This window comes from Anolis sagrei, chromosome 1 (genome assembly GCF_037176765.1).
Source record: "Anolis sagrei isolate rAnoSag1 chromosome 1, rAnoSag1.mat, whole genome shotgun sequence".
NCBI lineage: Eukaryota > Metazoa > Chordata > Lepidosauria > Squamata > Dactyloidae > Anolis > Anolis sagrei.
This window is the reverse complement of record NC_090021.1, coordinates 87,716,417-87,743,187: the sequence shown is the minus strand read 5'-3', so window position 1 is coordinate 87,743,187 and position 26,771 is coordinate 87,716,417. Positions and strand designations below refer to the sequence as shown.

Sequence of the window (26,771 nt, the reverse complement as noted above, 5' to 3'; positions counted from 1 at the left end):
GTTGAGCAACAACTGCTTCCAGAGTCTCCTATTGTGTGTGGGTCAATAACAGAAACAGGGAGAAAAGGGGACAGCGGCTACCAGCTACCCTCAAGCATGTTCTTTAAAAACATAGAACTAGAAATTAAACTTCCAAAATAGAAATGAAAGCTGGTGAAAGAAAAAGCTAGCCCTGGATATACTGTGGAATAATTTTTCAGGTGATCTGTAGAAGGTTTGAAATGTTTTTGTTTCCTTACACTAGACCCCTCTGACCAGGTTGATTAATTTCACATGTGTACCCTTTCAGTTATAGATAAAATGTTTGCTGAAATACATTGTACTTCTTCTTTTCTTGTGGTGCAGGAACCTATCCCTACTTTTGTATATTATTTCTGCCTCTAGTACCTATTTTTTGTTAAAGAAATAACTCCTAGGGACACATCTACTTAATTAACTGAGGTATACCGGTATGAGCAATCCTTTGTTTAGCCTTATTTTGTCATTAACTATGCTCACAGATGGCATTCCCAATGTAATTGCTTAATTGGCCAGCATTATGGTTTCTGATTGTATTAAAACAATCTAAAAGCAGTATACAAAGTAGGCCCCAGTAAGTGGATGATGGTTAACTAATAATATCACTAGAGATATAGAAATATGTTTCTATTCCTGGAATCTGAAGATGACATAGCCAAAAACAGGTCTAACATTTGATACATCAAAATGTATGTTGACCAGTGTATCAGTGCTTACCGAGATGTTTCAGAAATATTGATAGCATTGTCTTTTTGTGCATCTAAGAGCACTTCCGATATCTTATACTGAGATTCGAAAAGTAGCTGTGTATCTAGATCACAGCACAGCACATTCAATAACCTGAGAAATGTAACATATTAATATTAAAATCTTGGAAATCCAGAAATGCAGTGTGAGAAATGTAAGATTCCAGCGTGATTTTAAAACTACTACAGTAAAATAAATAAGCCATAAAATCATTCGTATTTAGAATGAATTTAAGCACAAATACATTACTAACACATTTTAAATAGACACTGAACAGGTAGGTAGAAGTATCACATTGTTATATGACTTTATACCAAGTCTTACTTTTAGCCCATACAGCCTGGTATTGTCTATTCTGAATAGCAGCACTGCAAAAAGGTCTCATTACCTGAGACCTTTTTACATGGAGATGTCAAATGATGCTCCAGCATGACATAGCATTCTCAATAGCTACCAACAGTGACTAGGGGCAATGCAGTAATAAATATTTGAGTCCAAGCAGTGAATTCATGAGCTTTAATGTTTTATTCATAAAATTATTCTTCATTATCTTAAGGATAAGTATTCATTTTGTACTATTTCAGGGTATGATAAAGACAGATTACTAAAAATCAATACTGAGACTTTTAACACTTTCCTAAGGATTTATGGAACAAAAAAGGCCTTCAAATCTTTATTACTTACAACATTTCATTATAAAACAGTCTTAGCATGAAAAGCTTATTATGAATTAATTATAAGCAATCAGAGAGGGGAAAAACAATATTATGATGCATTCAGAAATTAGTATGACATTAAAAATCATAGAATAATGCTCTTTTAGCTATGGAATGTCTTTGATAGTTTAGATTGCACATTAAAAAGTAAAGGAATCCATTGTTTCAAAAATTAAAAGATTTTAAGCCTCTAGTCCACTTACATTTTATAGAAATGTAGCTCTTGAAGTGACCTTAAGAATCTTAATTTACTCCTTATGATCATCTAAAACAAATGGTCATCTAACTTCTGCTTAGAAATATCAAAGAAAAGATATTCTGCCAACTTTGGAACTAGTCTAATTTCCCTCCTGACCAGTATTCATTGTCAGGAAGTTCTTTATAATATTTAATCAGAACTACAGATGGGAAGGCCTGGAAAAAAACCTAGAAAAATTGGGGGAGAACAGTTTTCCCTCCATTTCTTTCCACAGCTATTTCTCCAGAAAAATAGAAAGGTTTGTAGAATATGTTCTTTTCCAATAATAAATAATTATCTGACAGGGTATTCAAACTATAAAACATGAAGACTTTAATTAAATATTTTTGTTTCCTTTTGTTTCCAGGTCTTACCATCTCTAGTCATAATCCCCTTTCTTGAAAATTGAACCCAATAATGTTATGTCACCCCCACTCCAGGAGATAGGGTGGGTTATAAATAAAGTATGATAATGATGATAATTATTATTATCAATACTTGTGTAAAGTTATTAGCCTGCCCTTTAGATTCAGCTCTCTGCTTTCTTTAATATTTCACTTCCTAACCACCAGTAGAGGTCACTTCTCCTAGTTCCCAAAAGTTAGTTTTTTATATCCATTTATCTGGGAATGTAGCAAAGCATGAGGCTCCTCAGGATGGCCCACACTCTCACGGAGAGTTAGTTTTTAGTGAACTTTGTACTAAAGGGTACATAAATATTTGTCTGACTTTTTTTTTCTATCGAAGAGGATTTCTTGCAACTATACACCTAGGTTTTGCTTTTTAACTTACCAGAGAATCCTGTTTATTTTTAGTCTCTTTATATCACAAGCTCATGTATTGCACTCATCCTGTTCTCTATAGCAACAGAAAACAAGCTTGCTCCTTCTTCAACCTGACAACTCTTCAGATAATTGAAGATAGCTACCATATCACCTCTCTAACTTTTCCAGGTTAACATATCCATCTCCCTCAATAATTAATCACAGCGTTTGGTTTCCAGATTTTTTGCCATTTTGATTTCCCTCCTTTGGACACATTGATATCCTTAAATCTGTAGTTCCCAGAACTATACAGAGTTCTCCAGAGGTCTAACCAAAGCGGAAGTGATGTCATTATTTCATTAATCTGGATAATACAGTGGATGAAGTCAAGAATTGCGTAAGTTTTTGTTTTGCATTTACATTATTGACTTACTTTTGTTGTCAACTAAGTCCCCTAAGTTCTTTTTATGCAGACTTGTCTCATGCCATCCTATGCTTTTTCATCTGATTCTAAGTTAAGAATCTGACAATGGTGTTGCCCACAAAAATAACAAATGGTTATTTTTTACTCAACTCTGCAAGTCACCTGGAATCTCGATTCTGTCTTCTGAGCATTAGCTACCTATCCAAGTTTAGTGTTACTTCTAGATGGGATAACAACCCCGTTTATTTCTTCAAGACATCAATAAAAAATTAAAGAACACTGTGGCACCTAATTTTCACTCCCCCCCCCCCCAAGATGGCATGGAGCCATTGTTCACCATTTTTTGAGTTTGGACCAGTAACCAGCCAAAGCCACCAACAGTAGCATCTAGCTCACATTTAACTTGCTCATCTGCAAGAATATGTTTAGCAAGCTCACATAAAGCCTTTTAAAATTCAAACTACACAATATCCACAGGATTTCCCTGGGCTGTTTTCTATATGAATCTATATGAGCTCTTAATGATTCGTCTATCATGACCTTTAAAAATGTTTAGTGGCTCTTAGCAACCCCAGCATTTCCCATAAGTGCTCTACTTAATTATCTGTTCTAGAAGTTTTCCCAGTATCAACATAAAGACAGCCTGTACTTTCCTCTCCCCCCCCCCCTTTTTTTTAAAGCTATGGACAATATTTGTCAGCCCCAAATCAGCTTAGTCTATATGAATTCTCCAGCCTACTACTATAAATTCATGTACTTCATTGAATAGATTAAAGCATCTAGATGACCTTCAACCACCTCTTTTCCAATTCTGGGTAACAGCCCTCTCAGTGAATCATTTATTATATTTTTCCATCTTAAGCCCCTGTCTTTATTGGAGAAATACAGAGGCAAAGTAGGAGTAGAATAGTTTCATTTTCTCTTTATTAAGCATTAGCATCTTCTCATCTTTTCCACACAGTATATGTACTGCTTCTTTGTGCTTCTGCTTGAACCTAGCTGATACTCCTCTTTTAATTTTTGTCAGAGTTGTCAGAGTTGTCAGAGTTATCAATACTAAATGTGTTTACATTATTGTACTACAAGGCTGTGGGTGTGTAAAAGTACATCTTATTCAAATGCTACCTGTCACATATTGTCTTAAGTCTGTCATTAGAAATTCTACATGCCAATTACTAGTTATTTTAAATGACCTATTAATTGCTTCTAAAGGTATGACAATGTAACTACCTTGAATTGATAGTATCAATACATGGGGGAAACTGGAATTTTAAGTCTCATTCTCCAAACAAAAATGTGAACGACTGTGACTACATGCACTAATTTAGAATACAGTTAAAGGTAATTAACTGAATATTAAGCAAAGTTTGGATAACATAAAACCATCCCAAACACCTAGAAAGAGAATGTAATTATTCTAAAATAAAGATCATAAAGTATCAAACTGCTCAATTCTCTCCCTTCTTTTTTTTTCTGTTGTGCTTTACAACAGACTTTTTCTTTTATTTTCACTAAGCACACACAGGCTGGAATCCTCTTCCAGTAAAACAGAATGCCCCACCAGCATTGTTATACCATACTGTCTGACACGTGCAAACTGTCCTCAGAATCAAAAACCTATGGGAGCCACAGCTTTGGGAAAAAAATGTTATTTTTCAGCAAATTAGTTACCAAGCCACTACTACAATAGCATACATGCTCTGAGAACACCTCAGTATCAGTCATTTAAGTAATATATAGTTTAAATACTTGCCTCTGTCAGGGGACTCAGAGTCAGTACTAATGTAGTAGATGCTTGGATTCCTTGAATACTTCAGTCTGAAGGCCACAAGATTGTCTACCAATCCCTAGCCTTCTATAAACTAGAGACATCTGGAAACACTGGAGGCCAGCGAGATGTGGTTCTACTTTCACTTCTCCATTCTTACATTACTAAGGTGTTGCCAAGGTGCATACTCTTATGAATATCCCTCATTTCAGCAGCCTTGATAACTGCCATCATTTTTTCTCAGAGCTATAGCAATGTCAACGTGATCTGAAAAAGGAGCTCAGTGGAACCCTATTTTTCAAGTAGTGCTCTTTCCCAAGGGAAGCTATGAACACCAACTGGAAATAAACAAAATAATAACTGTTGTTTTTTTAAAAACAAAACCTAGTCTTGACAGGTACTAAGTTTACCAAAAGTGAATAATGGTTTTAATCCTGATAATGCATTTTCAAGGGAGAGAATCCAATCTAAATTCCTTGTGCAGTAACAGCAAGACTTGTGGCACTTGAAGTGCAAATCAAAAGCTTAAATTAAACCAAGGCTTGTCATTATGTTCAGGAATAAGGACACATACAACCAAATGAACATGGGAACATGATGACTTTAGTTTCTTTGGAAGAAGCTATACATTTAGTTTCTTTGGGAGAAGCTATACATTCACGTGAGTATTAACCATTGCAGCTGCTGAGAACTGGTGCAGGAGTGGATTGTGCGTGGTGGTGGAATGAACTACAAAAAAGTAGCAAAAGCATATGGACTGACTGGAAAAGAGACTCATCCTAGCTGTCCATAGACTACATTCTGAAAGGATCTATCCATTAGATGGAGCCTTGTTAAACCAGGCACAGGATATGGAAAACCTAGGCATTCATAAGATTCAAAATCCCTCACTGTCAATTTTTTGTGAGAAAAATCATGACTGAACATGAAAATCTATGACATCCTGTTTTCTTCTCCACCAATGCTGAAGGATAAAGGGGTTATACTTGCTTGACACAACCATTAAATCTCAGATAAGGTTGGCTACAAGAAGACTTACTGAAGGAAGAAGAAAAGAACTATAAAAGAACTATACATTTTACTGTATAGTTTTATGTGCCTAAATCCCCCTGCATTGTTGTTTCCTGTCCGTCTCACTTGCAGATGTCTACGCATCCATCCACACTTTAAAGGCTTTATGAGAGAGCCAAATAATCAACACTGGTGAATAAAAGTATCAAGAAATTATGGCAACTGTTTTAGTGAATCCGAAACCTAAGCATCTTACCTCAGTCCAAAGATATGAGACTGCTCATAATTGAATAATGAATGAATTTTAGCTTCTGTGTTCACAATTATAAGTCTGTCAATAATATCCTGAAATATACAAAAATATTAATTTATGACCAACACTTAAAATAAAGACTGTTATTAAACAATTCTCATTAAGACAGTAAAGTGAGTGCATAGTTGATTCACAATCTGAATGTACATTACATTTGGATTCTATTATTAAATTTCATCACAACTGGGTTTTATACTGACAAAAAAATTAATTAACTACCCTGGGTTATTGTAGGTTTTTCGGGCTATATGACCATGTTCTAGAACATGGCCATATAGCCCGAAAAACCTACAACAACCCAGTGATTCCAGCCATGAAAGCCTTCGACAATACAATCAACTACACTGTTTTTTGTGAATTTTTCATTTTATTAAGTCATAGTCTTTAATCTAATACAAAATATGCACACTTAATTCTTTAAATAGTTATTTTCCATTACTTGGTAAAATAAATCTCACAGCCCATCTACTTTTAGATCTGTGTGAATATTGGGGGGAAAGAGTCAATAATAAGAGAATAGCATCCCCATAAAAAATGTCAGCTCTTAACTGAAAGGCTAATATTTTCTGAAACAATACAATTTATCCAGCTCTATTAATGCAAAAGAACCAGGCAACTATAAAAACGGACATTAGTCAATGCCAATGTTATAACTGTACTTTTATGCCAGTTTACATGCAAAGTATTTTGAAGCATTATATATCTAACAAAGTATGCAACAGAGACAGCTCAGTCACCCATATAGTAGCCATGTGTAGTTTCCATCCCAGTGGAGCTCACTCCAAAACCCCTCTTGGAGGGATATCCGACACTACCTTGTTTATGTTTAAAAATAGTGGTATTTCTCAGTTTCCATAGTAGCAATAAGTGAACTTCGCCATGACAAGAATGAAGCAATACACTCATTGGCAGGATCATATAAGTGAGTAGAATCTTTCATTGTTCAGTTGTCTGGCTGAAGCTTCTGACTGAAGCACCCACTGGCATCAATTAACGACTCTCAACCCTCCGAATTAACCTTGCCAAAAACCAACAGGTAACCATCATAAGTGCCTATGCACCAACACTAGATGCTGATGAAGACATCAAGGAAAGATTTTACTGTCAACTGGACACTGTCCTATCAGAGATATCTAAGGAGGACAAAATAATCCTCCTGGGGGACTTTAATGCAAGAGTTGGACAAGACTTCGACCTGTGGCCAGGGACCAAAGGAAAAGACAGGGTTGAAAACAGCAACTCGAATGGTATTCTGCTTCTCACCAAATGTGCAGAACACAACCTTGTCATCACCAGCATGCTCTTCCGCCAGCAAAACAAGCTCAAGACATCATGGAAGCATCCTTGGTCAAAGCACTGACACCTCTTACACAAGGGGTCCTCAAACCTTTTAAACAGAGGGCCAGGTCACAGTCCCTCAAACTGTTGGAGGGCCGGATTATAATTTGAAAAAAATTAATGAATTCCTATGCACACTACACATATCTTATTTGTACTGCAAAAAACACTTTAAAACTGTTGTAACTCAGCGTGTGCCTTCTGTATCTACTAGTGCTAGTAGGAGGAAACGAGGCTTGGAAGAGGAAGATGCTTAGCAGCAGCTGAAACGCATTAGGGACATGTTCCTAGAATCTAGTGATGAGGAAGAGTTTCAGGGGTTTACTCATGAGGAGATGGAGGATTACCGTGGTGTAAAGCGAGTAGCACGCAGTTCAAATAGTGATGAGGAATCCATTTCCAAGCATCTTAAAGACATAGCAGATAGCTACGGGTCTGAAAGTGATGATGAAGAGCTGGACTGGACTAGGGTCCAGGAGGTTCAGGATGTGATTAATGCTCCAACTTCCAGTGGGGAGTTCCAAGGGTTCACAGACTCATGGGTTTTGGATACTGCTTCTCAGGATGTAGCCCGGAGTGCAAACTGGCAACAATGGAGGGAACACAGTTCACCTGTGGAACTGGATGCACCTGGGGGCGAATCCAGCGACTCTGATGGGATTTAAGGAGTAGCTTTGGGGCTATCATGTTGCAGAGTTCAAAGTGTTGTGTACCTGTGTATCCTGCTGTTAACTCTTGCCTTGAGTCCTTGCATCCAGAATCGTGTTTCGTGATCGTGCTGACTACTTTGCCTGGCTTGGAACCGTGAGTCTTGTCTCCTGCCCTGACCTTGGACCATCTTGATTATTCTTCAATCCTGCCTGTCTCCTGCGTGGACTTCGGACCGTTCCTCATACTGCTTTTTGTGTTGTGATTTTTGAACTGACTGTATTCCATTATAACCACGAACTGTTTTGCCTGTCTTACTTCAATTTCCTTTTTTCTGCCCAGACTGCCTGGGTTCCTGCTTTGTTTACATTCCTGCAAGCCGCAGGCTCCTTTGTTTATATGCTCTGCTGAAAAGAGCCATTTGACTTGTTAATTGCCATTAAACTCCTTTTGTTAACCCTTAAGCGGCTGTTTTGCCTCGTTGGTCTGCCTGGGTCTTGACAGACTGCCAGAACAAACCCAGCGTGAGGCATGACAAACACTGAGGAACTGGCGGCCCAGATGGCCTTAATGCAGGCACAGCTTAATGAACTCCGTGGGGCCCAGCCGGCTGGTGTGGTGCCCAAAGCCCGTGTTATAATGTCAGAGCGTTTTCATGGTGAAAAAGATTTACTGCCTCTGTTTTTTGTGCAGACCAAGATTTATTTCAAACAATTTCCAGATGCTGATTATCCCACAGAAGAAAACAAGGTCGCTTTCCTCATTAGTTTGTTATCCGGATGTGCTGGCAAGTGGGCAGTTACTTTAGTTAACAGCCCATTATTGACAGCCCATTATTGACTAATTATTCAGGCTTTCAGGAAGCTCTTACTGAGGCTTTTGGGGACCCATTATCTGAAGAGAATGCCAGTAGAGACCTGCACACTATTAAGCAAGGAAGAGAGTGTGTAATGGACTATTTAAACCGCTTTAATCATTTAAAGCAACAGGTCGACTGGGGAGAGAAAGCTCTCATGTCTAGTTTTACAGCTGGTCTCGCTCCAGCCCTGAAAATTGAACTTGCCCATTTTGAACCTCCTGCAACCTGGGATGCTTTGACAAAGACCGCTCTCCGCTTGGAGACGCGGCAGAACATGCTTCGGAAAGAGGGCTATCTGCAGCCGTTGGCATGGTCTAAACCATCTTCCAGCAGCAACACAGCCCGCTCCAGTCTGGACGTCGAGGAGCCGATGCAGTTGGGGAGCCAATGCAGGTTATCCACAGACGAGAAGGAGAGGAGGTGACAGCTGCAATTGTGTTTGTATTGTGGAGCTGAGGGCCATTTTGCTCGCAAGTGTCCGGCTAAAGCACCCAAGGAGCAGGGAAAAGGCCAGCCCTAGTGTGCCCTGGGTCAAGCACATTAGGGCCTGTGGTTCAGTGGCCCCGGTGTAAGGAGCATGTGTTTCTGAACATTGAACTCTTTTCCAATAGGGGTGTAAAGTTTTCCACATGGGCTTTGGTGGACTCTGGTGCAACTGGGTCCTATATGGACAAGAGCTTTGCTTTGGAACACCAGATCGAGTTGAGAAAGAAGAAGCAGGCGGAATGGGTGGAAGGAGCGGATGGTGCCTTAGTTGGTCATCGATCGGTTACCATGGAAACGGGGCCCCTGACATGGGAGGCTCAGGGTATAGTGGGTCAGTTCTCCTGGGATGTTATTGGACTACCTAGATACACCATCATCTTAGGCATGAATTGGTTATCCAAGGTTAACCCCAGGATAGACTGGAGAGCCAAAACCATCACGATAGCACCCGTTTTGTGTAGCACGTTGGCGGTAAGTCCAACAGATTTGGAAGGAGTTCCAGAGTGTTACAAGGACTTTCAGGATGTATTTAGTAAAGTGCAAGCTGATATTCTTCCACCCCACAGGCCGTATGATTGCCAGATTAAGCTGGAGGAGAATGCTAAGCTGCCTGCTGGCCGCCTATATGCTTTATCTATTCCAGAGCGACAGGTTTTAAAGGACTTCATAGATGAGAATCTGGCCAAGGGATTCATTCGACCATCTAGTTCTCCAACGGCCGCCCCGGTTTTCTTCGTGGCAAAAAAACCCGGTGAACTTTGCTTGGTGTGTGATTACCGGATCCTGAATAAGTACACTATTTGTGACTGCTATCCTTTGCCTCTGATTCCAGAATTGTTATTGTGCATCCAGGGCGCTTCTGTTTTCTCTAAGTTAGATTTAAGGGGAGCTTATAATTTCATAAGAATCAAGGAAGGTGACGAATGGAAGACCGCTTTCAATACGTCCCTAGGGGCCTTCAAATTTTTAGTTATGCCTTTTGGGCTATGTAATTCTTCTGCGGTATTTCAGAGACTCATAAATGATGTGTTTAGAGACCTGTTAGATATGTTTGTGGTGTGTTATCTCGATGACATCCTTATATTTTCTAGAAACATACAGGAACATCAACAACACGTGAAGACCGTGCTCCAGAGGCTTAAGAAACATGGTTTGTTTGCTAAAGCCTCTAAATGCTTGTTCCATGTCTCTGAGACTGAGTTCCTGGGTCATATTGTATCTGGGCGGGAAGTAAAGATGGATCCACATAAAGTGGATGCTGTCCAGTCCTGGAAGGAGCTCACCTCGAAAAAGGATGTACAACGTTTCCTTGGTTTTACTAACTATTACCGCGAGTTTATTCCTTCCTATGCACAGATCACTGTACCTTTAACTTGCCTCTTGAAGAAGGATCAACCTTTTGTATGAGTTTTTAGCTTTACATGATGTAGCCAGAAGCATCCCTTTGGAAGCTAAGAATGCTCAAAAGGAGCAGGCCGATAAGCATCGGCAGGAGGGGGATGTGCTCTCGGAGGGGGATCTGGTTTGGCTTTCCTCCAAGCATCTGAAGCCGTCTGGTGGCAAGTTTGCGGCTCGCTATGTAGGACCGTTTCCTATTGTGAAGCAAATTTCACCCGTGGCATTTCGGTTGCGCTTACCCCCATCCATGAAGATATATCCTGTGTTTCACCGGTCTTTGCTTAAGTAGGCCACCTCTGAGTCTTGGCCTCAGGTGGCTGAGCATATATCGCGCTCTGTGGCTTTGCCTGGGGGGGGCCTTAGAGGGGAGGATAGTGTTGTAACTCAGCGTGTGCCTTCTGTATCTACTAGTGCTAGTAGGAGGAAACGAGGCTTGGAAGAGGAAGATGCTCAGCAGCAGCTGAAACGCATTAGGGACATGTTCCTAGAATCTAGTGATGAGGAAGAGTTTCAGGGGTTTACTCATGAGGAGATGGAGATGGAGGATTACCGTGGTGTAAAGTGAGTAGCACGCAGTTCAGATAGTGATGAGGAATCCATTTCCAAGCATCTTAAAGACATAGCAGATAGCTACGGGTCTGAAAGTGATGATGAAGAGCTGGACTGGACTAGGGCCCAGGAGGTTCAGGATGTGATTAATGCTCCAACTTCCAGTGGGGAGTTCCAAGGGTTCACAGACTCATGGGTTTTGGATATTGCTTCTCAGGATGCAGCCCGGAGTGCAGACTGGCAACAATGGAGGGAACGCAGTTCACCTGTGGAACTGGATGCACCTGAGGGCGAATCCAGCGACTCTGATGGGATTTAAGGAGTAGCTTTGGGGCTATCATGTTGCAGAGTTCAAAGTGTTGTGTACCTGTGTATCCTGCTGTTAACTCTTGCCTTGAGTCCTTGCATCCAGAATCGTGTTTCGTGATCGTGCTGACTACTTTGCCTGGCTTGGAACCGTGAGTCTTGTCTCCTGCCCTGACCTTGGACCGTCTTGATTATTCTTCAATCCTGCCTGTCTCCTGCGTGGACTTCGGACCGTTCCTCATACTGCTTTTTGTGTTGTGATTTTTGAACTGACTGTATTCCATTATAACCACGAACTGTTTTGCCTGCCTTACTTCAGTTTCCTTTTTTCTGCCCAGACTGCCTGGGTTCCTGCTTTGTTTACATTCCTGCAAGCCGTAGGCTCCTTTGTTTATACGCTCTGCTGATAAGAGCCATTTGACTTGTTAATTGCCATTAAACTCCTTTTGTTAACCCTTAAGCGGCTGTTTTGCCTCGTTGGTCTGCCTGGGTCTTGACAAAAACAATACAATAATTAAAATGAAGAACAATTTTAACAAATATAAACTTACTAGTATTTCAATGGGAAGTGTGGGCCTGCTTTTGGCTGATGAGATAGGACTGTTGTTGTTGTTGTTGTTGTGCGTTTTCAAGTAGTTTCAGACTTAGGTTGACCCTAAGCAAGTTTGAGGACCCCTGTCTTAGACTATGTAATTATACGTGCCAGTGACTGCCATGACGTGCTTCTCACAAGAGCCATGACAGGGGCTGACGACTGCTAGACAGACCACGGGCTAATCAGGTCCACGATGGCTATCAAGATCGCCCCCAAACGCAGACTCCAAGGAAGAAAGACAAGGCGCAAAAAAGAACACCCAAGCCCTTCAGGAGCCCTCCAAATGAGCCCTTCTCCAAGCAGCACTCAAGGACCATTCACCCATAGAACACCCTGAAAATGTTGAGGAGCATTGGAACAAACTGAAGACCTCCATCATCACCACCTGCGAAGAAACTATTGGATATCAAACCAAGAAACATCAAGATTGGTTTGACGAAAATGACGACAAGATGCAACAGCTAATTCACAAGAAAAGGAAAGGATTCCAAACATGCCAGAGAGACGTCAACAGTGCTGCTAAGAAAAAGATCTATGCCAGTGCAAAAGCTGAAGTCCAAAGAAGGACCAGAGAACTTAAGAACATCTGGTGGACAAAGAAGGCTGAAGAAATCCAACACCTGGCAGATACCCATGATGCTCAGGCATTTTTCAAATCCACAAAGGTCATATATGGAACCATGGCATACACCCTCTACACTCATCAGATGGAACCAAACTTCTGAAGAACAAAAAAATCAATTGCACTATGTTAGAAAGAACACTACCAAAGCCTCCAGTGTGGCCAAAGGTTCTCTCACAAATCCCGCAACAACAAACCAGGAATGAGCTTGCAGCAATTCCTAGTTTGGAAGAAGTCAGCAATGCTATCAGCCAACAAAAAATAATAACGAAGGCAGAGGACCTGATGGGATCCCTGCTGACATCTTTAAAGAGGGAGGACCTGAGCTAACATAACAAGTCCACCAGCTCATTGAAAAAGTGTGGGTGACTGAAAAAATCCCAGCAGATTTCAAGGATGCCACCATCCCTTTTCAAAAAGGGGGAAAGAACAGACTGTGGAAACTATCAAGGTATCTCACTTCTAATCTCCGCTGGGAAAATCCTTGCAAGAATCCTTGCAAGTTGCCTTTTACCTCTCTCGGAAGACAGCCACCCTGAATCCCAGAACGGTTTCCTCCCCTCCAGAGGAACAGTGGATATGATCTTCACTGAATGACAACTCCAAGAAAAATGCAGGGAACAAAATCAACCTCTCTACATGGCATTCATTGACCTTGCAAAGGCATTCGACAGGGTGAATTGCAGTGCTCTTTGGACCATCCTCCAAAAAATCGAGTGCCCTAACAAATTTGTGAAAATTTTGTGGGTCCTCCATGATGACATGATGGCGGACAGCAATGGCTCCCAAAGTGACTAATTTAAGGTGGAATCAGGTGTCAAACAGGAATGTGTTATTGCCCGAACCTTATTTTCCATCTTCACTGCTATGATAATTCATCTTGTTGATGGGAAGCTTCCCACCAGAGTGGAAATCACCTATTGGACAGATGGCAAGCTATTTAACTTCAGCACACTGAAAGCCAAAACCCATGTTACAACAACATCTGCTATTGAACTCCAATATGCTGATGACAACGTCATCTGGGTGCATTCAGAATAAGACCTACAAGCCACTCTAAACACCTTCACAGAAGCACACGAGAAGCTCGGCCTGTCAGTGAACATTGAGAAAACCAAAGTGCTCTTCCAGCAGTCACCAAGCAATCCCTCTCCAATGCCAGAAATACAGCTTAATGGTGTAAAATTAGAAAATTGACCATTTCGCTATCTTGGCAGTCACCTCTCCATCAAAGTCAACAATGACACTGAAATACAACACCACCTGAGCTCTGCGAATGCAGCATTTTTCCAAATGAAGCACAGAGTGTTTGAGGACCGGGATATCTGTAGGGATATCAAGGTGCTTGTTTATAAAGCTATCGTCCTCCCAACACTGCTATATGCCTGCGAAACATGGACTATCTACAGACGTCACATGCAAATCCTGGAACGAATCCATCAGTTTTGCCTCCGAAAAATCCTGCAAATCTCCTGGGAAGGCAGGTAGACAAATGTCCGCGTGCTGGAAGAAGCAAAGACCACCAGCACTGAAGCGATGGTACTCCACCAGCCACGTTGTCCGAAAGCCTGACCACTAAAGCAGCTGCTATACTCCGAACTCAAGAATGGGAAATGGAATGCTGGAGGACAGGAAAATAGATTTAAAGATGGGTTCAAAGCCAACCTTAAAAACTGTGGAATAGACACAGAGAATTGGGAAGCCCTGGCCCTTGAGCACTCTAGCTGGAGGTCAGCTGTGACCAGCAGTGCTGTAGAATTTGAAGAGGCACGAATGGAGGGTGAAAGAGAGAAACATGCCAAGAGGAAGACGCATCAAGCCAACCCAGATCAGGACCACCTTCCACCTAGAAACCGATGCCCTCACTGCAGAAGAACATGCAGGTCAAGAAAAGGGCTCCACAGCCACCCACCGCTAGTACACCGAACTTGGAAGACAATCTTACTTGGTCAATGAGGGATTGCCTAAGTAAGTAAGTAAGTAAGTAAAGTAAGGGACTATATTCTTCCCCTTTCTTTTATCATCTCTTGAGATTTGCTAAGCATGTTTTGGCAGTTCTAAAGGTCCATATGCCTAATTCCTTTAATGACTATTCAAACATCCATGTAATATATTGTCGTAGTATTCCCATTTTTAATCCTTTAATACAGAGATAGCTGTTATGGCTTTTTTTTAAAAAAATTCTGCTTCTGGAGAAAAATAAAAAGACAAAAAATCTCTTAACAAAAACAACTCTTATAAGAGAAATTTATGTTTTGTCCTATTGGAATCTGCATAGTAACTCAATGTTTTAACACTCCCTCTCTCACACAGTCATTTCGAGACGGTTGTCAGTTTAGAGTGGAATGTTCCAATTATGATCCTCCTCTCTCCTTGAGATTATGTAGCTCATTCATACAGCACAGTGGTACACTACACAGAGAATGCCCCAATATTGAAGACAGCTGGAAAAATTGCTTGAAATCCTAGGGTTACCTCTAGTCAATGAAAGTGCTGACAATATCCAGCTTAGACGCACTAAAAGTTCAATCCAATACAGGGCAGATTCCTTTGTTATTGACCTCTTCAGCATGTCTTCCTTTGTGTTGGTATCTTCCTCACTACAACAGCAGATTTATGGGACCTCTTTCCTGTGGGATGTATGTAGCTTTCTACACCTCACATTTTGACACCTGCTTTAAAACAATTTTCTTACACCATATACCTCTGTTTAGTTGAGTATTCCTGCTTGTTTTTATGGGTTGTTTTATTTTCTTAGTCTAATTTTCTTTTAATTATTTTTTTTTAGTTCTCACAGAAATAGGAAAACAGCTGTCACACTGCTTTACTTTTTTTTTTTGTCTGATCAAAATATTTTAGCTACTCTCTTGTGCTGCAGTGTCTGGCCTTAACAATGAGCTAAATGAAGGAACACAAACTAAGGCTAGAAGAGAGAGATGTTTAGAGGGGCGGGGTATGAGACCTGAGAATGATGTGATCAGAAATCAACACCTATCATTTACATGCATGCACATTCTTTACTGGAAAGAAGGGATCACCTCACAGGATTTTAAAGACTGAAACATGAGTGAAAACTGAACATCCTTGCAGATGTGGCATAATGTAGGTCCCAAGAGACCTTACACAGGAGAGGTCACAGTGAAGAATTCTAGAAATCTCAGTTCTACAGTACTTGAAGGGTGGCATCATTCCAGCATATGGTCTAAAATACAAGCTATTCTCACTTACAAAGGCATAACCAAAACACAGGGACTCCAAGCAGAGTTCTACTGTATACCTCCTTAGACCAATGGTGGAAGGTTGGAGAGGCACGGTGGCAGGCTTTTGCACAAATACCACTTTTATATTATGTAAGAAAACATTTTATTATCTTCAGAGTGATTGTTTTCACAACAGGTGTTCAATAAAACATAATAAAACAGGTTCTTCAAATTATTTGCAAACAATTTTCTTATGACCCAAACCAAAACAGAATCACATAAGAGTACTCTGTACATACATTGCCCAAGTGCTGCATCAAGTAAAAACAATTCTGAAAACATGTTCAGAAACTAAGACTGTAATAAGTTTCCTTCAGACGTGACAAAATAATAATCCCACATAAATGTTTTAAAGGGAAAAAAGCTACTTACAATAATATCTGTAGGAACTTCACGAAGAGAATATTCCAGTTTATTTGGTATCTCTTGATTACCAATCAACTCATAAACAGCAGGATAGGATAACAATTTTATCAGAGCTAGAAAAGACTAAAACAAGAAACACAATGATGAGACAAACAAGATGCTATACATTAAGTCTCACCTTTTGCTAGACTAACACTTGCCAGTGTAGAAGTTTTCAAGCTTTTAAATTGTGTAGAGTGAAAAAATAAATATTCCTCTTCAGCAGAACACATCTAGTCAATGGTGACATATGCAAAGTGACTACTGTACAACAGGCAAACAAAAATGTCCAGTGCAAAGGTCTGGGATGAGCATGGCCTACAATTACTGGAGTAAATGCAACATCAACTAGCTGAGCAGAGCAAGGTAGCAGTCAGACTGATGTGAAGAAAAATAATGACATCTGTAACTTCAGGAATTACATCTGAGGGTGTCACAGTTCAAATGTTGCTGCCTTTAGCCACTCCCTGTACTGTGGCATGATGTGAACAGGTGCTGGGGAGGCAATGCACTTGTTGGTTGAACAGGGAGAGCACAGAGACAGACTGTCTGCAAGAAACTACATTATAGATATAAGAGCCTTAATTCCTCCATCCCTTCCTTCCCACTTTGGGACGAGGACATTTTTTAAGAGCTATAATAAAACAGTCTTCTCACTGAGCAAAAGAGATAAGCTCTTTGTCTCAGCATGAAGACTATATTAAAGAATCACACACTCTTATAACCAACACAGAAACTAGTCAAATAAAAACCAACAAATAATGTTACTGTTGCATTACAGAAAGATAGCAAGATTTACAATAAAATACAGGAAACAACCTGACACTTCACAAAAGAACATCTACTTCATTATACAGAATGAGAAACCATTTATTGTTCTGGCTTTTTTGGGGAAAAAATGCAGATGTTAGTACATGCGTATTTATTTAAGGCATTTCTGTATCACCTCCCAGTCCACAAAAGCTCCTCAAATGATAAACAAATAAAAGCAATTAAAACCATACAAGTAGCATTTGCATTTCACATTATGTCCTCCAGCTGAGATAATAAAACTGATTGATTGAGACATATTCAAAGAAGTTGAAGACAAAGAAATGTGACTTAATGTAACTCTCCTAGAAATGATTTTTCTTGTGTTCTTTAAGCCACTAAACTTCAAAAAACTAATTTAATATGACCCTCAGATGCTGTCTTCATACTGTTTTTGAAACATTAAACTATTGTATAATACCTAAAATAGACATTGCAAGCTACATGAAATTTAAATAAATAAATGAATATCCCTAGGGAATATGCAAAACAAAGTTCAAATCACCTTCTGACAGCTGCGGTCAATAGGATCTACAGGTGTTGATCTGGGGTGAGTGACTCGGATGTCATCTCTTCCACATTCCAAAACACCCCATAGTTCAGTAACAAGTGCTTTTACAAATCCTAGGAAGGAAATAGTTTGTTCATACCAATGTGCTCTAGAGCAGAAGCCTTAAAATAATATGTTGGAACAATACTTTATCTGATTCCCAATAACTCAGAATATATTTAATTAAAAAGACTAAGCTAATGCTAATATGTAAATGTAATATGTAATTGTCACACCAGAAGCAACTCTCAGTTTCTCAAGCTGCTTCTGACATGATAAAAATAAATCAATTGTTGGATAGAGCAACCAACCCTTTTCCACAGCATCTTTCCTTAAGAGGCATCAATACCATTTATTTTTCTCCAATACTTTTCAAAATAGAGTGGAGTATAGGCAACTGTACATCCAGAGTGGTTTTGCTTATTGCTGCATGTGCACTTTCCTTCAGAGAGAATTAAAATGTTCTTACACAGAAGGTTTCATTCTCTGAAAGCCACAGTGTTCCTTGTGGTCTTCAATAAATATATTAATTGAAGTTGTGTGTTCAGAATTAACACAACAAATATTTATTTAAATCTCTATTGTCCCAAGATGACCACCAAGAAGTTTAAGAAATAATAACAATGATGTATAATTGGACATCATCGGTACTTGGTAAGAAATACATATATCATACCCAGGAAATACCGTCCTTTTATATTAACATCATGTATGCAGATGTTGTGAAATTTGGACATTTACAGGAAACAAAGATGCAGCTCTATTTTGCTAGACAGGGCATGTTTACAGTTTATATGCAAAAAGGTAACTCAAGAGTTAACAACAACAACAACAACAACAACAACAACAACAACAACAACAAATTAAATGAATGAGTCCTTCTCTCATGACAATTCCCTTAATTTTTAAACAAATTATCCTTTCCCAAAAGCCAGGAAAGGAGGAAGGAGTTTGCCTTGCATAAGGAAAGAAGGAAGTAAGGAAAGATAGAGGAAGAATCTAAGTTCAGGAGGGAATAATAAGTTATAATTTGGCACTATGTTTGAATTGCCCCCACCAATGGCACAGAAACAAAGAGGAGACAATGAAACGAAAACAGGCTGAAATTAATCTGCAAACAGATAGCTGAAGAAAAAGGTCTAATTTATAGTATTTGTTTCTATTTGTAATAATTTACAGTAAGATCAATCAACAACCATAGACTACCTGAACTCTGTAGAGCTATAGCACCAGGAGCAGTTGCAGCCACTTGTGAAAGAATTAATCCGTAGCCAAACTTTTCACATCCACTGACCTGATATAAACACATAATAGCCAACGGTAATTTCCAAGATCTCGAAATGCATCAGGTCAACAGGCGAATCACAATTTATATGAAAAATTAACAGTAGTTTTCTTTAAACAGAATATCTTGTTTAAATTTAGAGCAGCTAGGTATAATTAGACCCTAAATAATCTCTAATTATTAGCTTGTGGTGTGGACGATAAAGATTCATCAGGCAATGCAAGCAATGAAAGCAATACTTTCTGACTTAATATTTGCATTAGCAAATGGTTATATCTACCTGGAGATTTTTTGTGAACCTGTTAAACATGTATGTCACACATTCATTGACAGTTCCTGTGTTTTGCAGCAGCAATAGCCCTTTTGGTGTAGAAGCAAAATTAAGCAAATCATCCAACAGTGTCTCTTCCAATAAAATGCTGGAAACAAAACAACCACATAAACCAATCATGAGAAGCAACAAAAGCAAAAAATCAACCTACCACAACTGAAGGGGGGGGAACAGTTTCCAAGATTCAATGTTTGGGGTTGTCCCCTCTTCCACTATTAAGATTTCTTATTATATCAAAGACATATGCTGTTGTAGTAGCATATAACATACGTTATGAATATTTCAGTTCAGTATTGCCTGTGTTGCCCAGTTAACCATATGGTTGCAATTAATTCATTTAGCAAATCTGTATGTGTACATTCTATCTCAAATACAGTTCTACCTCTGAAGGCATAAAGTTTCTTTCTTAGATGCAGCATATTTGATAACTGTCTCAGCATGAAGACATTCTATCTCAAATACAGTTCTACCTCTGAAGGCATAAAGTTTCTTTCTTAGATGCAGCATATTTGATAACTGTCTCAGCATGAAGACATTCTATCTCAAATACAGTTCTACCTCTGAAGGCATAAAGTTTCTTTCTTAGATGCAGCATATTTGATAACTGTATTGAAAGATAGATACAGAATATCCCATGTCTTTCGGATGAAATGACAAAACAACATGGAAAGCAGCTTAGGATGTACTGAAACTGTCTCCTTATATCCTTCAATAAGACCTGGATTAAAGGCATCAGACTTAAGAAACTACCCTTTTTGGGATCATTTGCCCTCAAGACCCTTTCAATGAAGCTGAGTTAAAGACTTATTTCAATGGGAGCCACACCACCTGAAGGAGCATTAGCCATTCTTTAAAAAAGATATAAACTACCTCCTCATTTTATGGTGGCTTTAGAAATGGTAAGATACTTCTACCCCACATTTGAAGCTTGCCTCGTGTGACAGGCACCATCAGTGGCAGTTTCTTAAGTGTGTAAAAATAAACTATTCATTGCTATTTGAGTAAAAAAAGCAAGCCAAGTCATATAGAGCTGCAAGCAGCACTGAGAATTTAGATCACCGATCTGGACTGCTTGCAACAGAAAAATGGAAGCCCAGCTTAGGTAAAAGACAGCCCTAACTGGCACTATAGAATTAATACAGTTTGACGTTACTTTAACTGTCAAGGCTCAATGCTAAAGAATTGTGAGAGTTGTAGTTTTACAAGGTCTTTAGCGGTCTCTTCTACAAAGTGCTGGTACCTTGCCAAACTACAACTCACAAGATTCCCTGAAGTTTAAATTTTAACCAAAGTACTTACAGCATTTCTTGTATATGTGAAAAGATATTGAACGTACACTTTATATTTTAATAATGAATATTTTTAAATATCTATAAACAATTATCTGTATTTCTTTTTAGAAGCCATCATTTTAAACAAGATATTAAAAACAAACTGCTATCTTGTAGCATGACATCAAATACTCATTTTGTAAGTAGATGCTGACATTACAAAAACCAAAAGGAAAAATGGTTTATAAAATAATTTAACTAACATAGGCGTGGGGAGAACACTCAGACCCTTTCTCCAGGTGAATGTTTGTTTTATATATACACATGTGTGCACACTCACACAAAAATGCACTGGTTTACAATATCCAGTGGGGTTTGGTTTCAGAATCTTAGGATCCCAAAATCTATGGAGCCTCAAGTTGGAACAGTGTAGCTCTCCAGATGGGGAACACTGTTGAGACCTGCAGTCCAATGGCACTTGGATGTTCAACATAATTCCCATCTCTGAACTTGTCAAACCAATATTTTATTGTGATCCCCTATTTAGAAAAATAACTTTAAAAAGGTTTGTCAAATATAATTCTTAAATTGTAAATGTTATATAAATCCTATAATGTTTTAAGCTCATGAAAGATAGATACATAGATCAACATGTGTTTAAGCACAAGATAGACAGACAGATAGATAGATCAACATGACGGAAGTTCTTACAAGTTCTGTGACTCTTGGCTTACTGATGTAGCACAATCTGCTCCAGTTACAGGAGTAGGAATTCTCTCTGAAATCAAGCTGGTCTGTCAAAGTGTAAAACAAAGAGAAGAAACCGACTAATCACAATATCAACAAGGTATTATGAACTACAAAGATCAATGAAAAGCTTTAGAGTAGGGCTTCTTATGGGCAAGGCAAAGTTATTAACGGAAAGAGTAACTATTACCAGAAGCATTCTGGAAACATGTAATAGCCATGTAGCACTGGACTTTTATGATGAACTAGCTGTGCCCTGCCACGCGTTGCTGTGGCCAACCTTCCCTTTTTCTCTCCTTATTTCCCTCCTTCCTTCCTTCCCATCTTTCCTTCTCCTCTTCCTTCTCTATCTCTTTCCTTCCTTCCCCCTTTTTCTTTCTCTTCTGCTCTTTTCTTCCTTCTCTCTTTCCTTCTTTCTTTTCCTCCCTCTTTCTCTATATCTTCCCCCTTCCTTCACTCCCTCTTTCCTTCCTTCATTCCCTTTTTTCTTTCCTTCTCTCCTTCCTTCCTTCCCCCTTTTTCTTTCCCTCCCTCTTTCTCTCATTTCTTCCTTCTCTACCTCTTTCCTTCCTTCCCCCTTTTTCTTTCTCTTCTGCTGTCTCTCTTATTTTTCCTTCCATCTTTCCTTTTCTTCTTCCTTCTTTCTCTTACTTTCCTTCCTTTCCCCTTTTTCTTTACCTCCCTTTCTCTTTCTTCCTTCTTTCCGTCCTTCCCGTCTTTCCTTCTCTTCTTCCTTCTTGGGGCTTGGAGGGGGTGAAGTTTGGAGGAGAAGAGGAAGGAGGGGGAGGTGGGATAGATTTGGACAGGGCAGGAAGGGGCGGGGCTTGGAGGGGGCGGGGTTTGGAGGGGAAGAAGAAGGAGGGGGAGGTGGAATAGATTTGGACAGGGCGGGAAGGGGCGGGGCTTGGAGGGGGCGGGGTTTGGAGAGGAAGAAGGAGGGGAGGAGGGATAGATTTGGACAGGGCAGGAAGGGGCGGGGCTTGGAGGGGGCGGGGTTTGGAGGGGGAGGAGGGGGAGGAGGAAAGATTGGGGAAGAAGAAGGAGGTGGTAAGATTGGGGCGTATTGTGGCATGTGTGTGTGTGTTGCGGGGAAGGGAGGGGGTGTATGTTACCGGCGTGTGTGTGTGTGTTGCGGGGAAGGGAGGGGGTGTGTTACCGGTGGGAAGGGGGCGGGGGGAAGTTGCGTGGTGCATGTGTGGGCGGGAAGGGGGCGGGGGAAAGTTGCGTGGTGCGTGTGTGGGCAGTTTGCCCCAATTCTGTCATTGGTGGGGTTCAGGATGCTATTTGAGTGTTGGTGAACTGTGTATCCCAGTGACTACAACTCCCAAATGTCAAGGTCTATTTCCCCCAAACTCCATCTGTGTTTATATTTGGGCGTATTGAATGCTTGTGCCGAGTTTGGTCCGGATCCATCATTGTGTGTGTGGGCAAAAAGGCAAGAAGGAAGGAGGGGCGGATGGAGGTAAGGCGGAAGAGCCGAAAGGGAAGAGCGAGTTTCGCCTCAGTAGCTTTCCAAGCGCGCTCTTGACGGGCAGCGCCTCGGAGCGCTCTTCCCGTCGGCTGGAGCTTTTTTTCCTGGGAAGGGAAGGCTGCGGCACTCGGCGGCGGCGCTGCTGCTTCCCGAGCATGGGCAAAAGGTGAAGTTGCGTTGCGTGTTGGTCGGGAAGGGGGCGGGGGGAATGGAGGGAGGAAAGTGCAGAGGGTGCGTTGGCCGTTCGGCCATGTGTGCGCACGTGCTGGGGACTTTGCGGCAGTGCACATGCTCAGTTGTTTTGCCGTTTTATCTGTGTGTTGTTGTGTTGTTTTTAATTTTGAGTACATTAGTTTGTACCGAGTGGGTTGTCCTAGGGGCATGGCTATTTTGGTTCAGTTTCGTTGGGGGGTTGTGGAGTTTTGCTGTCCCGTTGAACTCTCCTAACAGATTTATATATATAGATGAAAACTAACTAATGCTTACCTACCAACTATACACATTCTTGCAAGCTTCCAGTATCTTTTTATGGCTCTTTCACACACAATACAAATTAGCAAGTTCCTATTCACACATAATAACAGCATTATTTTCTCATTGTTTGTGCACTCTATATGTGTCCATTTTTAAAGTATCTGCTCCCTTTCCTTCTAGGGAGGACAAATTCAACTAATAATTGGCCATGCCTTAATAAAATTGTATCATGCATTTAATGAGCCATTTCTACCATGAGGTTTATACCACAGCTCTATTTAAGTATGTACCCTGCCATTCATATGGGTGCAGATACACCCTTTATATAATTTCTATCCACAGTCTTTGATACTGCAAGGGTGAGGGTACCTTTTTCCAAGCCTCAGCAATAGATCGATGCAAACGATAAAGTTGCAACAACTCTAATCCTTCACAGGTACTGTACATCTGGCGGCACACAAAGATGAAAGCGCCTTTGAGGACTGGCAACATCTCAGAACCAGACAAAACAGAAATGTCTTCATCAAGAAGCTTCTTTGTAAACTGAACGATTGTATGAGCACCCCTATGGCTACAAACAATGCAACAATTAAAAAAAATGATGTTTTATTGACTTGGCAGAACTGTTATAAAGAAATACATTTGCAATTAGTAACTGAAATGTAAACATATTTTCTATTCACACATTGTGTTGAGACCTATTGCCCTCTGCCTAGAGCGTCGTCTTTAAGAGTTAAGTGTGTGCAAACAAAGAAAACTTCTCCTCCTTCCCACAGAGCATTTATTACCTTCTTTATTGTGGTAAACCATCCACAGCCAAACTACACGTGGCTGTGCTTAGTTTTCAGGTGGCATTCTCTCTTTTAGAAAAAAGAGCCACAGCAAAGGAAGCACAATCTGGATTCTGGCACCCACAAAACTAAGGAGATTAAAATTTAAATCTCCTCTAAGGGCATCTTTCTACCAAAAATTGCTTCTTCAATATGCTACTACCTCAGGATTATAATTGTATCCCAGATCTTTTTTCAGTGGTGAAAAAAGAAAAAAAAGGTTTAATGAAATAGGGAATCTCATAAAAGATATATATATTGCAGGAAGAAAATAAACAACAAGCCAGAGATTGGAGTGGCATGGATAGGATCCATGGATAGGCAGCATTTTGTTTCAGTATATCATCTACAGTGCCCCAACTGTAAATATATATATATATATATATATATATATATATATTTACACTTTCACTACAAACTAAGTAAAAGATAAGCTATATAGGCTCTTTCTAGGGTTTCATGCAGAAGCTCATATTCTGTTTTTAAAAGGTTTTCTTGTGGGGGGGGGATTATTTTGTGCAAACATTATGCTCATTTTTTAAAAAACTGTAAAGTTAGTAATCTTTGGAGTAAATCTTTGGATTGGAAAGGCTTTCAGAAACTGCAAGAATGTGTTTCAGGGCAGCATATATTTCCTTATGTCCTTCTTGATAAACCAAGCAATTAACTTGGTTAACTTGTACAAACTGCTACAATGAACTATTGCTTGTCCAGAACTAGGGTAACATAATGTCAAACCACAGTTAAGTGTCAACATGCAAGTAAAAGCTTCCTACTTTTGACTATGACATGAGAAGGAAATTAGTCCAGAAAAGACTGAGGTCCAGATGCACAACAATTAACCATTGTTTATAACTGCATCAAAATGCAGTTAATGTACTCATACAATAACTTAAGAAAGTGAAATATAACCATTGGCACAGTTTAATAGCAAAAGCCTAAGGGCTAGTTCAAGTATTGCATGTTTCTTTTGTTAAGTGAAATTATGTCTTCCTGTCTAATAGTGTCTTAGATTGGAAGACACTAATTCCTATCATTATATCTTCTCCAAGAGCTTCCCAATAAAATGAAGGCCAACAGTATTTAAAAGGATATTTTCTTACCTAGTAACCTCCACAGTAGGATTCTCTCCTCCATAAAGAAGCAGTGAAAGACCATCATCTACAGCAGCAATTCTTGCTAAAATATCAGCTACATGTATCAGAGTGGTTTCTGAACAATTCAGATGCACCTGCACATATTTAAAAATGTTTGAATACAAGTGTTTTGTGATCCTATCATCGACAAGCCTTGTGTAATAAATGGCAAATTAATACAACTATGGAATTGCTACACTGTAATCCATATTATATGACTAGAGCAGTCAATTTTTGACATGGGCTGTATCTGCAGGTTCCCAAAGTAGAAAGTCTATATATTAGGCATCCCCAAGTGTGATATAGGAGGTACTTTTGTGCTGATTTTATTCCTGCCTGGTAGCTCCTTGTACTCCACCAAAATCTATTCTAGAGGGTTGGGGAGGCTTCTACAAGAAGAGGACGAAGATGGAAAGCGAATAAGCAAAACTAGCTCATCCCAAGGAAATTGCATTCTTCTCAAAGGAACCAGAATCTCTGCTGGAACCAATTCAATCCTGAGAAAAGCTAAAAACAAAAATCAGGGGCCAATATGTTCCATTTCACTTTACATTGCAAAGATTATTTAAAAGTTGGGTGATTTTGATAACTGTGTGTGACTGCAAATACTTGTTTGAAGTTTATCAAAAGCTTAATACCAATTCCCCAAATGTTTTCTTTTCTTGGAAAGGCACAGTCACAGGTAACCTTCATCTCTGGACATAAAATATACCTAGAGTAGGCAACTCTAGGGAGATTGGGAGCCAATTAATGATACGGATGTTCTGGCACTTAGATAATTGTGGAGATCACAACAGTACATTTTTATCCAAATGTAAATTTCAAATCAATATACAGTATAAGGCACTTCATATTTTTTACTTTCAGGGTTTGCAGATGGTTTGAGTGGGGCTGTTTTGCTATTTTGGAACATAGAAAGGTCTGAAAAATCAAGCCATCAAATTCTGGTAATTTGAAGTCACTTAAATGGATTTTTTGACTCCTGGCCCCGAATTTTAACAATTTTGTGGTACTGGGGCCAGGGAGAGGGAACCTGACTGTTGCAAATAGGAGGATGGGGAACATGTAGTCCACAGTAACACTTTTCCTATCCCAGTTTCAACATGAATCAGAACAAAATCATTCAAAATAGTTTTTACCCTAAATTTTAACTGTATTTACTTGAAAAAATACAACAAACCTCTGTTCCATTCAGTAAATAATGAATTGGTTGAAGAAGTGCTTCCATCACTGTATTAGTATACAGACATTCAGTTGCACATTCTTTGCGATCACAAAGAATTCTTAACACATCAGTAATGAGGCCAGCTGGAGAATAATTGCCTGACAAATTTTTAAAAAATACTTATTTTAAAAAAACAACAACCAGTGAACAACTGTGTGATAGATGCACCAGACAAA

The 26,771-nt window shown here is 39.7% G+C and overlaps 1 protein-coding gene across 6 annotated transcripts in view; it reads right to left on the bottom strand.

Annotated features, from left to right (window-relative positions):
- The window catches only part of TBC1D32 (TBC1 domain family member 32), a 90,484-nt gene that overhangs the window by 31,677 nt on the left and 32,036 nt on the right, over positions 1-26,771 (bottom strand). For all 6 annotated transcript variants that reach the window (XM_060753261.2, XM_060753256.2, XM_060753257.2 and 3 more), the window contains 10 exons: positions 26,551-26,693; positions 25,338-25,465; positions 23,774-23,975; positions 21,424-21,506; positions 19,391-19,529; positions 19,032-19,119; positions 17,781-17,899; positions 16,433-16,549; positions 5,943-6,031; positions 736-858 (listed from right to left, as the gene is read on the bottom strand). In XM_060753261.2, the coding sequence (XP_060609244.2) occupies positions 736-858; positions 5,943-6,031; positions 16,433-16,549; positions 17,781-17,899; positions 19,032-19,119; positions 19,391-19,529; positions 21,424-21,506; positions 23,774-23,975; positions 25,338-25,465; positions 26,551-26,693 (1,231 nt within the window). The remainder of the gene's footprint in view (positions 1-735; positions 859-5,942; positions 6,032-16,432; positions 16,550-17,780; positions 17,900-19,031; positions 19,120-19,390; positions 19,530-21,423; positions 21,507-23,773; positions 23,976-25,337; positions 25,466-26,550; positions 26,694-26,771) is intronic.